At 41.0% G+C, this 15,028-nt stretch overlaps 4 protein-coding genes and 1 long non-coding RNA gene across 6 annotated transcripts in view; 2 read left to right on the forward strand and 3 right to left on the reverse strand.

The window, feature by feature from the left end:
- LOC104736089 (SPX domain-containing protein 1) lies at positions 5,815 to 7,162 on the forward strand. The gene is made up of 3 exons (XM_010456016.2): positions 5,815 to 6,226; positions 6,330 to 6,456; positions 6,556 to 7,162. Exons 1-3 carry the CDS (start codon positions 5,933 to 5,935, stop codon positions 6,930 to 6,932), a joined length of 798 nt encoding a protein of 265 aa, XP_010454318.1. The 5' UTR covers positions 5,815 to 5,932; the 3' UTR covers positions 6,933 to 7,162.
- LOC104736090 (NHP2-like protein 1) lies at positions 7,430 to 8,914 on the reverse strand. The gene is made up of 5 exons (XM_010456017.1): positions 8,809 to 8,914; positions 8,554 to 8,674; positions 8,355 to 8,458; positions 7,824 to 7,955; positions 7,430 to 7,721 (listed from the first exon to the last, which is right to left on the reverse strand). The coding sequence occupies exons 1-5, from the start codon at positions 8,809 to 8,811 to the stop codon at positions 7,695 to 7,697; spliced, it is 387 nt and encodes a 128-aa protein (XP_010454319.1). The 5' UTR covers positions 8,812 to 8,914; the 3' UTR covers positions 7,430 to 7,694.
- Positions 9,400 to 11,124, reverse strand: LOC104736091. The gene is made up of 5 exons (XR_759523.2): positions 10,945 to 11,124; positions 10,546 to 10,601; positions 10,343 to 10,449; positions 10,021 to 10,055; positions 9,400 to 9,702 (listed from the first exon to the last, which is right to left on the reverse strand). It is a non-coding gene; the product is annotated as a protein kish (long non-coding RNA).
- On the reverse strand, positions 11,224 to 14,637 carry LOC104736092 (mediator of RNA polymerase II transcription subunit 17). The gene is made up of 8 exons (XM_010456018.2): positions 14,472 to 14,637; positions 14,174 to 14,378; positions 13,813 to 13,926; positions 13,534 to 13,619; positions 12,657 to 13,044; positions 12,128 to 12,574; positions 11,704 to 12,018; positions 11,224 to 11,613 (listed from the first exon to the last, which is right to left on the reverse strand). The coding sequence occupies exons 1-8, from the start codon at positions 14,558 to 14,560 to the stop codon at positions 11,296 to 11,298; spliced, it is 1,962 nt and encodes a 653-aa protein (XP_010454320.1). The 5' UTR covers positions 14,561 to 14,637; the 3' UTR covers positions 11,224 to 11,295.
- The window catches only part of LOC104736093, a 1,955-nt gene continuing 1,671 nt past the window's right edge, over positions 14,745 to 15,028 (forward strand). Inside the window, exon 1 of one of the 2 annotated variants that reach the window (XM_010456019.2) lies at positions 14,745 to 14,850. The gene's annotated coding sequence lies outside the window, so the exon portion shown is untranslated. The remainder of the gene's footprint in view (positions 14,851 to 15,028) is intronic. The other variant, XM_010456020.2, reaches the window with a different exon arrangement.

Raw genomic sequence — 15,028 nt, forward strand, 5'->3', positions numbered from 1 at the left:
GGAATGTGACTGGAAATAGGGTCGGAGCTTCCGTGCGGCGATGATCACTGCGAGTGCGAGCTTCTCCAGCGTGGGGTATCGTGAGTCCGCGTCGTTGAGTGCTTTACTCGTATAGAAGATAGGTTTTTGATCCCCGCGGTCGTCTCGAACCAACACGCCGCTAACAGCCGAACTGGAGACCGAGACGTAGAGGTACAGTGTTTCGCCGTCTTCTGGTTTGACTAATACTGGGTGGCAAGTCAAGTACTCCTTCAATTGTCGGAAGGCGGCCTCGCATTCCTCGTCCCAGTGAAAATCCTTATTTCCGCAGAGGAGTTGGTAAAAAGGGAGGCATTTATCGGTTGATCGAGCGATGAAGCGATTTAAGGCTGCAATGCGGCCGGTCAGGCGTTGCACTTCTCGCTTGTTGGTCGGCGACGACAGTCCCAATATGGATTCGATTTGTTTACGGTTTGCTTCTATCCCCCGCTCAGTGACGATATACCCCAAGAATTCGCCTGAAGTGACTCTGAATGTACACTTCGTTGGATTCAGCTTCATCTGGAAATGATCCAAGATATCGAAACACTCAGCGAGATGCTCGATGTGCTGCTCTGCGATCAAAGATTTAACCAGCATATCGTTGATGTAGACTTCCATGGTTCTTCCAAGCAAACTAGCGAACATCATGTTTACCAGCCGTTGGTAGGTTGCTCCTGCGTTCTTTAATCCGAACGACATGACCTTATAACAATAGGTCCCCCTATCCGTAATGAATGCCGTTTTTTCGCGGTCAGTTGAACTCATGGCGATCTGGTTGTAACCTGAGTAGGCATCCATGAATGAGAGCAGTTGGTTTCCAGTCGTGGCTTCGACGAGACGGTCTATGTGTGGCAAAGGAAAGCTATCCTTGGGTCAAGCTTTGTTGAGATCGGTGAAATCCACGCATACCCTCCATTTACCGTTCTTCTTTTTGACCACGACTGGATTGGCCAGCCAGTCGGGGTACTGGACCTCCATTATCTGGTCAGCTTTGAGCACCCGCTCGACCTCGTCCTGAACTGCTTTGGCCCGATCTGGACCCAGGCATCGTCATATCTGCCTTACTGGTCTGAATGTGGGATCGACGTTGAGCTTGTGGCAGATAACATCAGGGTCTATCCCGATCATGTCCTTCGTTGACCAGGCGAATGTGGAGGACCGAGATTGCAGAAAAGCGATCAGCTTTGACTTTATGTGCTCCTCCAGTTCGGCACTGATGCCAACAGTTCGTGAGGGGTCGGAGGGATCGATGTTCACCTGTAAGATTCGACACTCCGGAGACTTGAGGTGATCTCTCTCCCGCTTATGGGGACCTGTAAGATGATCTCCGCTCTGTAGTTGCTACGCGTCTTCAGTTTTCCTCTGTTTCTTCTCGATAACAGAGCAAGTTCGGGCTACCCTCTGGTCACCATAAAATGTGCATATTCCCGTGGTGGTTGGGAACTTGAGGCAGAAGTGATAGGTCGATGGTACGGCCTGCATCGCATATATCCACGGTACCCCCAAAATGGCGTTGTAGACTGGAGGCGCGTCGATGGCTGCGAACTTGGTCTTCCGGGACAATCCGCCGGCTCGCACCTGCAGCTTTACGTCGCCCATCAAAAGTTTGGCGACCCCATCATAGCCCGTCAATGTTCGAGATTCGGGTTTCAGTTGTTCCGGCGTGACACCTATTTTTTCTAGCGTTTGTTAGCATATTACATTAACGGTACTTCCCGTATCGACCAAAACTCGTTCGACGTCGAAATCGCCCATGGAGACTTCGATGACTAAAGGATCCGAATGGGGGTGTTGGATTCCCTTGGCGTCTTCCGAAGTAAACGATATGGGGTCCGCGCAGAGTGGAGGTTCGCTTGGGGCTGCCTGAAGGCTGCAAACTTGACGCGCCCTCTTCTTTAGTGCGCGGACGGAGTCGACGCAGTCCTCTGGTGGGCCAAGTATCATGGTTATTCGTCCTCTAACAGGAGAATTGGCCCGCTCGGGATTTTGCCCTCTCTTTCGCTTGGGTGGGCCAGGCAGCTCGTCCGCCTGGAGCATCTCCTCTTGATGGTTCGCCAGTACTTGGTTAGCCGGCTGTTGAACTCCGTTGGCCGGACCATTGTAGCCTCGTCCTCCTCCGGCGCCACGGTCGCCGTTAGATTGTCCACCACGCCATCCCCCTCGGCGACCTCTGCCTCCACGAATGCTTTTCGGCTGAAAGGTGGCTTCGACTTCGCCTGAAAGATACTTTCCGTACAGGAAGTTCTTCAGATAGACGCATTCGTGTGTAGAGTGGCCGGCGATCATGTGGAAATCGCAGTACAGCTCCTTTGGGGCGGATGGCTGTTTGTTGTGGTCCTCCACTTCGGAGACCGCGTGAACGACACCCTTTTTTGGTCTTGGGGGTCGTGATGCTTGCGAGGTTCGTGGTGCTCGTCCCGGCTTTTAGCCTTAGGGGGTGCGATGGTTGCCCGATTGTTTTTGCGGCTAACTGGGCGTCTTCATCTTCGTCGAGCGCGAATCTGGAGGCTCGATGTAGTGCGTCGTCGAGGTCCTTGGGCTCCCGTATGTTAAGGTCCTTTCGTAATGGCGACCCGGGAATCAACCCCTTTCTGAAGGCTGCCATTGCGGCATCCTTTGGGACGGTGACGCGCGTTAGCTTTTCCTTGAATCTGCTCAGGAAACTGCCGATGGATTCGCCGGGTTCCTGGGTCATCTCCCAAAAGGTCTGAGCTCGTCACGCCTCGTTCGATGAGAATTCGATAATGCTTAAGAAAAGCCGTAGACAATTGGTCGAAGTTATCGATTGACCTTGGTTCGAGCCTTGTGAACCACACCAAGGCAGGGCCGGAGAGGCTATCGACGAATAGCTGACAGCAACCAACATCCCTCTGTTCTTTGGTGAATCGTGCCTTTGTCATGGTTGCCATGAAGGACGTCATAAATTGGACGGGGTCTTTGTCGCCCAGGTAGGTTGGGAGTTTCAGCTTGACGTTTGGGATGGCGGCCCGCAAGATCCATTGAGTAAAAGGGGATTGCCGGGTCACTTCGACAATCCTGTCGATTTCTGGAGCCGTGCTAATGGCCCGATGAAGAAGCATGTTCATACCGCTGATCTGCGTCTTGATTTCTTCGATTTTGAGGCAAGACCCCGCGTTCGTGAAGCGGGCGTTCGGGGCGGCCGAATTCTCGTGCATATGTGAATTTGGGTTTGTTGGTCGAATACTCGATGTCGTCTGAGGGGGAGGATTCCTCCGCTCGTATTGGACGTCCGAAAAGTCGAGACGACGAGTGAGACCGTTAGTGCCGAGTATGGTCGATTGTCCAGCAGAGATTTACGATGGGGTTGTCTGAGTTATGACGGCGTCGACCCTGCGGTTAGTTTCGGAGATCATCTGGTAGATCTCTTTCGTCATGGTGCCGAACAGGATCTTGAAATCTTCCATGGAGACGAGTTGCGGACTCTGGACCGCTGTCGTGGTGCGAACAGGGGATTCCTGTTTTGTGCGCGGAGCCGCTGCTCCGTGGCGCGTGCATCTTCCTCGCCTGGTTGTTCATCGGAGAGCTCCGTGTCGCGGTTGGTTGTCTCTTCGCGAGTTCGCCCTGCTTCCTGGCTGGCCTCCCCTTCAGATCTGGCTTCAACTGGGAGTTGGGAGGAGACATCAGTCAGGTTCCTCGATTCGGTGACGGGGCGGCAAACATACATGGCGGTAGCCGGCCTGGTTGAGACATCGCTCTGTGTTGCAACGTTGTCTTGAGCAGGTGCGATGCCCGTGACATCGGGTGTGTTGGAGGTGGTACGGTTCGCGCCGGTGACTTCGGTGATGAGTGAAGACATTATCGTGGACTTTTCAGAGAACTTTTCGGACAAGATTGTCTTTCTTAGAGAGTAACTTTTAGGGACGATTTGCGATCCCCACAGACGGCGCCAATTGTAGAAACTGGATTTCCACAATGAATTTGTTTATGGGGGAAAACAAATTCAGTAAAGTAAACTCTCTAGAAAACTAGTCTAAGCTTTGTTATTAGAAAAATTAGGGTTTCTATTGCTAAGAACAAGAAGAGAACTGAATAATTGTATTCAATAATCCATGCCTTACAATGGAGAAGTCTTTCCCCCTTTATACATATTCATAAATCGCACAATATATTAACTTTCCTTATCAGACGAACTGAAATAAGGAAAGTTACTCTATCTCTTAGATCGGCCGCCGGGCGAAGTGGAAGTCGGTTCGTCATCCTCGAGGCTGGGCTTCTTCTATCCGAAGTGGGCTTAAATGACCTAACTGAATACTTAACCGGATTCCCACTTAAATAACCAAATTGTCTTTCTGGTTTAGTTCGGTATGTCGGGGGTGCTAAATCCCGCACCAACAACTTTTATAATTCTTACTATCAAGCTTTAATTTAGTGTAGTAAAAAAATTAGTTATTTTACTGTATAATAGTAATAACTAAATTATAGACTAGTTTGCGTGTGGACTATATATATGTTTAGGAGACGTGGTTAGAAACGAACCAATCGAGCATGCTTGGTGATAACTTTTCTTCATGTGGAAGTGGAAGACCAACAACAATGCACAGAGATAAATTCTATAGTTGTACAAAATTTCTTTTCACTTGTGGGCTTTCACCCTCTTAAGCTTTTCACTATAGGCCCATTAGATTTGGGCTAATGGAGGAGGGAACTTAACTCCAACAGAAACAATACATTGCCGTGCTTGCATTTTTACCAGACCATATATGTATCCATTGATCCAAAAGAATGACAATGGTAAGTGAAGGTATCAATTAGTAGAAGAAATGAGACACACAAATTTTGATGATTCATACAAGGATTTTTAGACTTTCGTTTTTTTAACTGATAAACTGATAGTATTTTAACATTTATGCTAAAATGAAACAAAATTGTTTTTGGACTAATAAACTGAAATGGTGGTGACAATTTGTGTAAAAAATTGTACAAATGTCAAATGGAGAGGATATATATTTCTTTTTTAAAACGTGTGAAAGTGTGAACTGAATGAATTAAGACGCGAATCAAGAAAATTCAATAAAACGTCCCTTTGGACTTTAAAAGTAAAGAAAGATGCCGAGGTTTATACTTTATACCCTTTTTTCTTTCAAAGAATATTCCAGGGACCCCTGGATTCTTTTGACCATTTGCTTATTTTTATAACTCTTCTTCTTCTTTTTTTCTTAATTCGATGTATTTAAAAATAGATCAACAAAAGTGGTAATTGTCAAACTAATAATAGTAGTACGATCATGGAAAATGGAAAATATATTATATTAGATCATGAAGACCCAAACGTCCCCACGTGTTCTTGTCGTTGACAATCTTGACCCGGACGGATTGATGATATCTGTGTGTAAGAAAATATTTGCACACAAAAAAAAAAATATATATATATATATATATATATATATATATATATATATATCCAATCTTCATTCTCTTCAAGAAAATTCGTTTCGATTCACATCTATAATTTCTATATATATGAAAAATTGTGTAATGAGCCATTAAAAATAAAATCCCTACAGTACAGAACATATTAAAACGTTAAATACCATCTCTAATAAGCATAAGTGGATAAATAAAAAAAGCATGTGAGTGTATGAAGTATGAACTGAAATAAATGGCAAGTGTTACAATCTCACCCACAGATAACGAAATAATAAAAATGAAAGAGAAGAAGAATATAACCAAGAGATATTCCCCCAAAAGAAAGACAACACATCACACACTAATAAAAAGGATATTCTAAAAAGAAACCTTGAGAATATTCTCTTTATTTTATGCTTTAATCCTTTTTTTTTTTTTTTTATATAATCTCCTTTAAACCTCTTCTCTTTCTTCTTCCATCTTTGATTCTCTCACTCAATCCCTTTGTTCCTCACAAGAGAAAACAAGAACCAAGAACAAGAAAATGAAGTTTGGTAAGAGTCTTAGCAACCAGATCGAGCAGACACTTCCTGAATGGCAAGACAAATTCTTGTCTTACAAAGACCTCAAGAAACGCCTCAAACTCATCCCTTCCAAATCCTCCCTTGATCGTCCCGTCAAACGTCTCCGTCTCGATCCTTCCTCCTCCGGAGATGATGATTTCTCCCTCGGTATGTCTAAAGAAGAGATCAGTTTCATCCAGCTCTTAGAAGACGAGCTTGAGAAATTCAACAATTTCTTCGTTGAGAAAGAGGAAGAATACATCATCAGATTAAAGGTAACAACCATAACCAATATTAACAAATTCGAAACCGGTTATTTCGCTTAGTCTCTCTCTTGGTCTAGTCTAATTTGCGCGGTTTAAAAAAAAACAAAAACAGGAGTTTAGAGATAGAATTGCCAAAGCTAAAGATTCAATGGAGAAGATGATTAAAATCAGAAAGGAGATTGTTGATTTCCATGGCGAAATGGTTCTTCTTGAGAATTACAGTGCTCTTAACTACACTGGTACATTTCAACCTTAAATATTGTGATAGACCGACCTTTGAACATCAAGATTCATAAATGCTGAGATGTGTTTTGTTTTTTTTGTTGGGAAAACTACAGGATTGGTTAAGATACTAAAGAAGTATGACAAAAGAACTGGTGATCTCATGCGCTTGCCTTATATCCAAAAAGTGCTTCAGCAACCTTTTTACACTACAGACTTATTGTACAAGCTTGTTAAAGAATCCGAAGCAATGCTTGATCGGTTCTTCCCTGTTAACGAAACAGAGTCTGAGAATATCATCCAAGCTGAGCTCTCTGAGCACAAGTTCATGGAGAGTCTCCATATGAAGAGCACGATCGCTGCTTTACGTGTTTTGAAGGAGATCAGGAGCGGTAGCTCTACGGTGAGCGTGTTTTCGTTGCCGCCGCTTCAGTTAAACGGGTTAGACGAGACTTGGAAGAAGATTCCGTTGATGGAGCAAGAAGCTAAATAGAGTTGAGTGTGAGGAGGCACACTACACTCTTTTGCCACTTTTTCTTTTATTTACACGATAGAAAAGCTAACAAGATTAAATCAGATGTTGTTATTATCGTCAATGTACACACAAAAAGGCAGGAAGAAACTATATGGGATCTGTTTCTGTGGTTACACAAATGTAACTTTGTTTCTGTGTTTGGTTGTAGTAATTGATGTAATATATATCATCACTTCAGATTAATTATTGATTTCTTTCTTTCCAAATCCATTGTGTTGGATCAGAAACTACAGATGATGACTTCAAAGATTACATGCTATCTGAATTTAACCTTCTATATGCTATCTGAATTTAACCTTCTATATGCTACAAGGTGTCTCCCAAACCAATGTCGATGTTATTACAACCTACATGTGATAATTAATTAGATCAAGCTCCTTCAATTGTAATTTGGGGTATGATCTTATTTTAGTTTTTCATTTTGATCGTCTAGTGTACCTGAAAGATCACAGAGCTTTTTTACTGGAAAAATAGATTAATTAAAGCATGTTCTCATAAGTGATACAATGATTCGATACAGCACCAAAACCAAATACCAACACAAACTCTTAAGAAACTGAAATGCAGAAAAAGTGATTCAAAACGTTAAGTGAAAAAGATAGTAGAATTCATGGACGGTTTTTGATATTTGGTAGTTGCCTACACAAAACTTCAGTCAAAGCCTTCCTTTTGCACGGAGACCCATCATACCGAGCAATCAATCAGAGAGACTGTCAATACTTAGATCAGAAGCTTCTCAATAGCATCCTGCAGGAATTACAACAAGTAAAATGATTAACCAATTATAAAGACATGTGAGAATCAATGATGGTTTATAAACAGAGTACAAGAGTAAGGGCTAAAGTTTACCTTGAGCGACTGGATCTGTGCTTTCAATTGACTAGCTTCGTTTGATGTGACTGAACAAGCGATGACTGGTCTTGTAACACCACAGGCTCTTCCCAAGGCTTGCTTTGAAGGCACAAACACATACGGAACATTCTGCATAATCAATCATTCACAAAGGGAAAATTAATCCAAAAGAACATCAAAGCATGTCTGATTCAAACAAATAAGCTAAACACAAGCATTAATGTTGCGTCCAAAGACAAAAAGTCAGAAGAAACATCAAGAAGTTGGCAATTATAGACTTCCTAGTGGGATATGAGAGTTAAGTTAACAAAATTATACAAAACTTGACTAAGTATAAACACAAACTAATCAAACTAACAATCATAGAGTATTTTAATGTAAGTAGTTAAAAAAGACCTCACAAGTATACCAATAGCTAAATGACGAAACAATATAGTTTTTGCAATTCTAAAAAGAGAAGTCAACTCTGTTATAACTCCAACAACCTTAAGGTATTCATAATTAAACCAAAGAGAGAAGAGAACAAACCTTATCCTCAGCAAGTAAGGGTAGATGAAGAAGAATCTCTAAAGGCTCTGCATCTGCAGCCATAACCACAAACTCGGAGATTCCACGGTTAAGTGTCTTCGTAGCTGTAAACAAAAGTCAATTACAATCATTAGGAACAATTTCATAAATACCCCCAAAAAAAAAATTAACAGAGACGAGCATATAATATACAAGATACCTTCGTTAGCACCCTTCTTGAGTTGCTTGTAGTTAGTAGCTTGTTGAACAAGATCAAGAATCGTTATCGATAACTGAGCATCTGCAAGCGGATACGCTTTAGGGTTTACGGCCTCTCCTGTCTGCAAGAATTAAAGAAAAAAAAAAACAAAGTGAAGACCCAAATCAAACAATCAACAAGAAAGATTCCTTCTTCGATAACAGTAGAAGATGGAATCGAAAAAGAAGAGAGCAAGAAGAGAGAAGAAGAAAGTACCATCTTCGTTGAGTCTAGGGTTTGAGAGAGGATTAGGGTTTTAGAAGGGACGAGTTTCTCGGCTTGAAGATTCTGAATGGAAATGTAGGCTTAAGCTTTGTTACTTATATGCGTGTTTATATATATACACAATTCTAATGGGCCTGCGGTGATGTACTTCGGCCCATGTAGTTCATTAAAACCGACAGAAAACTAATGTGGTTTTTTTAGTTTGGAATAATAAACCAAACCAAAGTACTGTACTTGCTTTATCGACGGAAGTGGTAATAAATTAGTTTCAAGAAAATAAGTCTTTTGCCCAAAAGTGTGTATTTATTTGGTCTATACATACTACATAGAATGATGTAACTTGCAAGGCTTACTATTATCACCCATGTTCTTCTCATAAAACTGATCTATTATCCAAATTGATTGTCACTGATAGTTAAAACTTACTAGCACAACAACAATCTTTCAATAGGGCCTGAATTTATTGACTGCTGCTCTCATAATTTTTTTTTTTTTTTTTTTTTTTTTTNAATAGGGCCTGATTCCAAGGGGTTGCTGCTCTCATAATTAGTTCTATCAATTTGACAAACTTGAAGCTATGTATATATGATCACTCACAAAAAAGCCTGTGTTGTAAGGGCTGGCTCCAATGTCGTATGTTCAATATCATCAAAAGCAACACACGATCGTACCAAATACAAGACCATACCCATAATCCAAAGAGAATAATATTCTACTCTTTCAGTTTCATCAACCCCTTGGAATCTTTTGCATACAGAAAAGTAAGCATCTCAAAGAAGTTAAATCTACATGAACCGGTTCTGTGAGAAGCTGACACTCAAAAGAAAATGATCGACACACCCATCATGAAGCATCCCGCGGAGACCCAAGGACTCAAACGCTCGCCTGTAACAAGTGATAACAAAGAAAAAAATTTATAATCAACAGAATGTTTGGCTATCATATACTAACCACAGTAACTGTTGGATGACATAGCCTGTGACTTATGAGTTCACTATGTGCCATCATACATGTGCTTCCATAGGAGGTTTTAAGGATTAGAAGCCGGTTGAATTAAAGTTCAATGAATTAGTAGCTGCACTGATTCCTAGGGAATTCATTCTCCTAGAGAGTCTATCATTAGCCTCTATTTGAACATATGCAGAGAGGGGATTGTTCAACACAATGTTTTCTACAAAGGAATTGAATAAAAAATGAGCTTACCTATTCTAGCAGCTTTCCAAAAGAATCCTCGGAACCTGCAAACAAGGAAGCATAATAATGTTCAAGTAGTTTTCATCATTAATATCTATAAAACAAAGAGATGGATGGGGGCATTAGAGGTATGAGATAAAGACATATAAATCACCATGATCAAAGAACCAGCTGCAATCCAAAGTAACAATATGCAATTTGGTCAAAAGACTGGCATATGCTTGATAATATTAACCCGGTTTCAAAGCTCCAAATGTGTTGTCGGTTTCAGGCAAACCAATACGATGCAATGTAAAATAAAATACAGGAATAAAAAGGAGAATAAAGATACCCAGTTTTTTGCTCCAAAATAGCAGGGAACTGCATCTTCAGATAAGTGCAAGTGCAGATCACAAGCAGCACAACCGTCAGGAATGAATGGAAATTGAACAAAGCTGACTGTGATTATCCAAAACATAAAACAAAAACTCTTAGCTCGCTCAAATCGTTGAAATAAACAAAGTTTCACAATGGACCTGAGAATGCAATAGTTACCATTGTATTTTGATCACCGAAGCACTTCAGAAGCTACTAATTTTGCCTCCTTGAATCTGAAATAACCAGATGAAACAATAATATGGATCATATGAGAATCGATTCGAAGACAGACAAGAAGAATCATAACTACACAAACAAAAATCATAAGAAAAGAAAAAGAAAAAAAACCTAACAATTCAATTCTATCCCCACCGAAAAATCAAGCGAATGCTCATCATCTGTTCGTCACTTCTAAATCAGATTGAATATATAGAACCATCATCGGAGTACAATTATCAGATCATATAGCGAATCGAACTCCATAACTTTCATATCTTTGTACTAAATCAGGTGACGCGAGAAAGAGAACAAAACAGAAAAAGTGAGACATATTAGAAAGAAAGGGGAAAAGCAAACCTGAAGCTGAGCTGAAATCGATGCTAATGGCGAATGAAATTAGGGTTTCGAAGCTTGAATCAAGCAAAAAGATCAGCGAGACCGAGACGTCAAGGGTTTGGATCCGAGGAGAGACCAACGAGAGAAACGTTCGCGTGGGAGTTTTTTTCTTCTGATTTTTCCTATTCTACCCTCTCTTCCTTTATTAATGAAAGAAAAAGGGAAAGTGTTTTTATAATTTTATTTTTATAAATTGGGCCAAACTTGAAACCAGAACTAAGTATTATTTTGTTTGGGAGCTTCACTAAACGATTGAGATCTTATATAAATCTTGAAACAAAACATGTTCTCTCTCCTTTGTATTTCTTTCACTTACAATCTCTCTAAAGCATTGCGACCAGTACCACATAAGTTGATCAAATCCATGAGAACAGAGTACAAGACATCGAGAGACAAATGACCCAACAACTTGCGACTTTCCGATACTCCTTCCCTCTCCTCTGTGCAGCCATTCTCCATCACTAGCCACCACGAGATGCATCCCTTTACGTCTTCCGGGTTTACTTGCGCCACGAGGCTCACTCTCTCCCCTTCCACAATCTCTAACGCTAGAGATAGAAAATCCCGGCTCGCTTTTGTCCCAACCGTTCTCGCTTCCTCCAGTAGCCAACACACGATCTGGCTCGCCACCTTCTCAATTGTTATCAAAAACACATCAATAAAGAAATGTTGCTATAGACATGAACAACTTTAGGGCAAGAATAGATTGCCTAAACATACCTGCTGGAGGATCATCACTGGAAGGTCGGCCACGTCGCACTCGTATTTGTTCATAGAGAATAAATTGCAGGAACTGCTTTTCAGTAGGCCAACCACATTGGGCGTGCATTCTGCTTCAACACTGATACAATCATCTTTCACCACCACTTTTGTCCGGAATTGTGTCTTAAGATTCCTCTTACCATCTGGAGACTGTGTTTCAGAATTTCCCTGGGGGATGATTGATGGAGGAACAGTCATGAAGACAGTCCATGACGATGCCCGTGAATTCCATGTAGGATGCGATATTAGATGAAGATACGGGACCTTGCAGACCTGTTTGACAAGAAAGCAACAATTATTTGAAAAGCATGATCTAAGATGACAAGAAGTTTCTCGATGGAAAATGATACATGCAATAAATTTAATGCAGCAGGAAAAATACCACGCTTTCAAGATGCACAAGAACTCTATTTGAGAAGATTCTATGAGTCAAAGATAAGCAGAAATGATCAAGAAGTCCGGAGTTGCTGTCCTTTTCTGTTTGGTTGGATACTCGGATACTTTTTGACTTGGGCTGATCTTTCGCTTTTCCAAAGGCATTCTCATGAAAAATTTGTTGCAAGTATATTTCATAGCTGGCACGACTAGGGAACCCTAGCTTCTTCAAGCGAGAGTCTCCTTCTTCTGCTGGTTCTATTCTGCCAGAAGATTCAACGAGCAAGGTTGCAGAGTCAGACTTCTTGATGCTCGCATTTTTGCCTGATGGGTGGAGAGATACAAACAAAGAAGCTCCTTGGCCTATGCTCATTTCCATAAAATTTTCTCGTATTCCACTAATGTTGAATCCCACACCTTCATTGAATGCTTCGCGATTTAGCATGTCAAACAACTGGTAAGAAGACTACTGAAGTGAGAAATTGCCGTGAGGAGATATGCCAACCGTAGTACAAGTTATATGACAAAAATATTACCTGCTCAGCAAAAATTGATTTATGCACCTCCCTCAATAGCGAATGAGTTTCTTTAACATATTTGTCGTCACTTGCAGACTGCATTTCTGATGTTCCAGGGATATCCTGACCAGTAGTGGAGTCGATGTGCTCATCAGACTTGTTTGGGTTGTCAATAGGATTTAAGCCAACAAACCCAAACCGAAGAGAGTACCATGAATCTTGGGGTACATTAATGGCCAGCATACCAGCTGAATCATGATCAACACGAATAGTGGACAGTGTAGATGGGCGAAAACCAGAAGTCGGGTCATATAATGAACTGTCAGAAAGATCAATGGTGAAGCCCTCATTGCTGGCATTTGAAGCAAGCATGCGCTGTCGCTTGACTTTCCAGTTCCGCTGCAACCTATAAGCGTCAGCATAGCAAAAATAAGCCTTCGCATGAATCAATCAATCTATATTCTGGAGGCTGAAGTCTCTTATCATTTTCTGCACATTGTAAACAATATCCACGGAAATTCTCTAATTTGTGTTGGCATAGTCCTAAGATGTCACTACACAACAAAATGGAAGTTCCTGAAGTACTGTAATATGCAGGGTACAGCAATAGAGACGGTGTAGAAGTCCTAATTTTTTTTTTTTTTTTCACATTAAACAAGAATACTAAAATGCTTCCACGCGTATCACAGTCATAATTCATAAACATATAACAACACATATGAGCCAATCATCAAAAAACAACACACATAGCTATGTGATTGTAAGCTAACTAAAACTAGCATCAACTAAGCAAAATTCTTAAAGATGCATAATGGCATTAAGAAATATAAAGGTTGGCCTAAAGTTTCTAGTTCACAGAATAAGGGATGTAAAGTTTATAAGCAAATACTCGAACCTGATAAGAGCACCATAAAATCTTGCTTCGCGATTGATCTTCTGCTCTAAAGCTTTCGCTGATTGCTTAAAGTATTTTCCTAAATTCTGCAGAAAGAACAGGTATTCAAAAGTGACATAAACATACTTATATAGTTAAAAAGCTCTTTAGGTAAGCAAGTTCATTTTTTGCCAACAGTTTTGTCAGGACATAAAAAAGTGTCTAACTGATACAATTACCAGAATCCTTTCATCTTTAAGCAAAGTTAATTTGCACATAAGAAAGTAAGCAACTGGTTACCCGGTAGCCTTGTAACTTGGTAGCAGTAGACACAGCAAGATCCGAGAGAATCTCATTTGGCATAGGCTTAGGTCTGGTCATCCCAGCAACTGTTACTGCATCATTTGCTTGGACCTAATAAGATAAAACCAGAACAATGAGTTGTTAAGTTGAACTCTTTAATCCTTAAATATCACCCCGAAATCACTTAACCTTTTTGCAACCTTTTTGGACACAGTAAGAAATTGTTGTTCAAAATTCTTTGAATAAAGAGCTCTAGTCATTCAAAGTATTGTTTGCATCCATCTCAAGAGCATATAGAATATGAACTGTCTCAAGAATTCTCATCTAATATCAACAAAAGCATCAGAGTTTTACTCACAGTATCAATAAGGTCTATGATGACAGAGAGCTCCTGATGAGCCAATTGCAAATTCTCAACCATACCCTTCCACTTCCATTGCTCCGAGCTATCCTTAGAGCTCTTCTTCTGCTTCTTCTTCTTCAGCTCATCTTCCTCTTCCAACGCCCACGCGAAGTCTATTCTCCGAATCAACGACACTCTCTTATCATCGTAACCAACATCACTACACGTTTAAAAACAAAAAGGAATCATTCAGAAGCAAAATCAATCTGTGAAGATCATGGTCTCGTCTCTAAAACCATAAGACAAAACTTACGAAGGAAAATGCTCGGCGCCATTCTCCTCGATAGATTCCAGTCGTTTAATCGGAAGCCTGTCCAAAGAGATCTCCATGTCGCTATCCATTTTATTCCGGTGAAACCCCGAATTTTTTCTAGGTCGACGGTGACACAGTCCCCGGCCAAAAGGCTAAATCACCGCTTCAAATCGGTTTATTTAGATTTTAGAGCTAATAATTTCGGGTCGAACTTTCCGGATCTTTGTTTTGGGTAAAGCCCATGAAAAGCCCATTTACCAACAATACGTTGTACGGTTTGTGCAAGACGACTCCACTCCTCTGTAAAACTCAAAACCCTTTCATTTGGTTTTTTGTGTTATCGATCGCTTCATCTTCGTAGTCGCCTTCGAATTCGCAGGTATCTTCCTGTTGTTCAATTTTATTCGATCTCGCTTTATGGATCTATATTGGGTTTTGCTCTCAGTTCTTTCTCTTGCGGGATATGAATTAGTGTGTTGAGAAAAAAAAAAAAAAAAAAAAAATTAGTGTGTGAGGTAAGTTAAAGATCGATGTCTTTAGTATTTTGTTTTACTCTT

Source organism: Camelina sativa, chromosome 13, assembly GCF_000633955.1.
Source record: "Camelina sativa cultivar DH55 chromosome 13, Cs, whole genome shotgun sequence".
Taxonomy (NCBI): Eukaryota; Viridiplantae; Streptophyta; class Magnoliopsida; order Brassicales; family Brassicaceae; genus Camelina; species Camelina sativa.

Bases quoted from the DNA above. Each gene is read 5' to 3' on its own strand.
- LOC104736089 (XM_010456016.2), top strand. From the start codon at position 5,933: ATGAAGTTTGGTAAGAGTCTTAGCAACCAGATCGAGCAGACACTTCCT. The intron at 6,227-6,329 runs GTAACAACCATA...AAACAAAAACAG, and splicing joins AATACATCATCAGATTAAAG to GAGTTTAGAGATAGAATTGC. The intron at 6,457-6,555 runs GTACATTTCAAC...GGAAAACTACAG, and splicing joins CAGTGCTCTTAACTACACTG to GATTGGTTAAGATACTAAAG.
- LOC104736090 (XM_010456017.1), bottom strand. The intron at 8,459-8,553 runs GTATCTTGTATA...TTTTGTTTACAG, and splicing joins CAAGAAGGGTGCTAACGAAG to CTACGAAGACACTTAACCGT. The intron at 7,956-8,354 runs GTTTGTTCTCTT...TTGATTATGCAG, and splicing joins CCTTACTTGCTGAGGATAAG to AATGTTCCGTATGTGTTTGT.
- LOC104736092 (XM_010456018.2), bottom strand. From the start codon at position 14,560: ATGGATAGCGACATGGAGATCTCTTTGGACAGGCTTCCGATTAAACGA. The intron at 13,620-13,812 runs GTAACCAGTTGC...TTCTTTCTGCAG, and splicing joins CCAAGTTACAAGGCTACCGG to AATTTAGGAAAATACTTTAA. The intron at 12,019-12,127 runs GTATTTTTCCTG...CTTGTCAAACAG, and splicing joins TTGTGCATCTTGAAAGCGTG to GTCTGCAAGGTCCCGTATCT.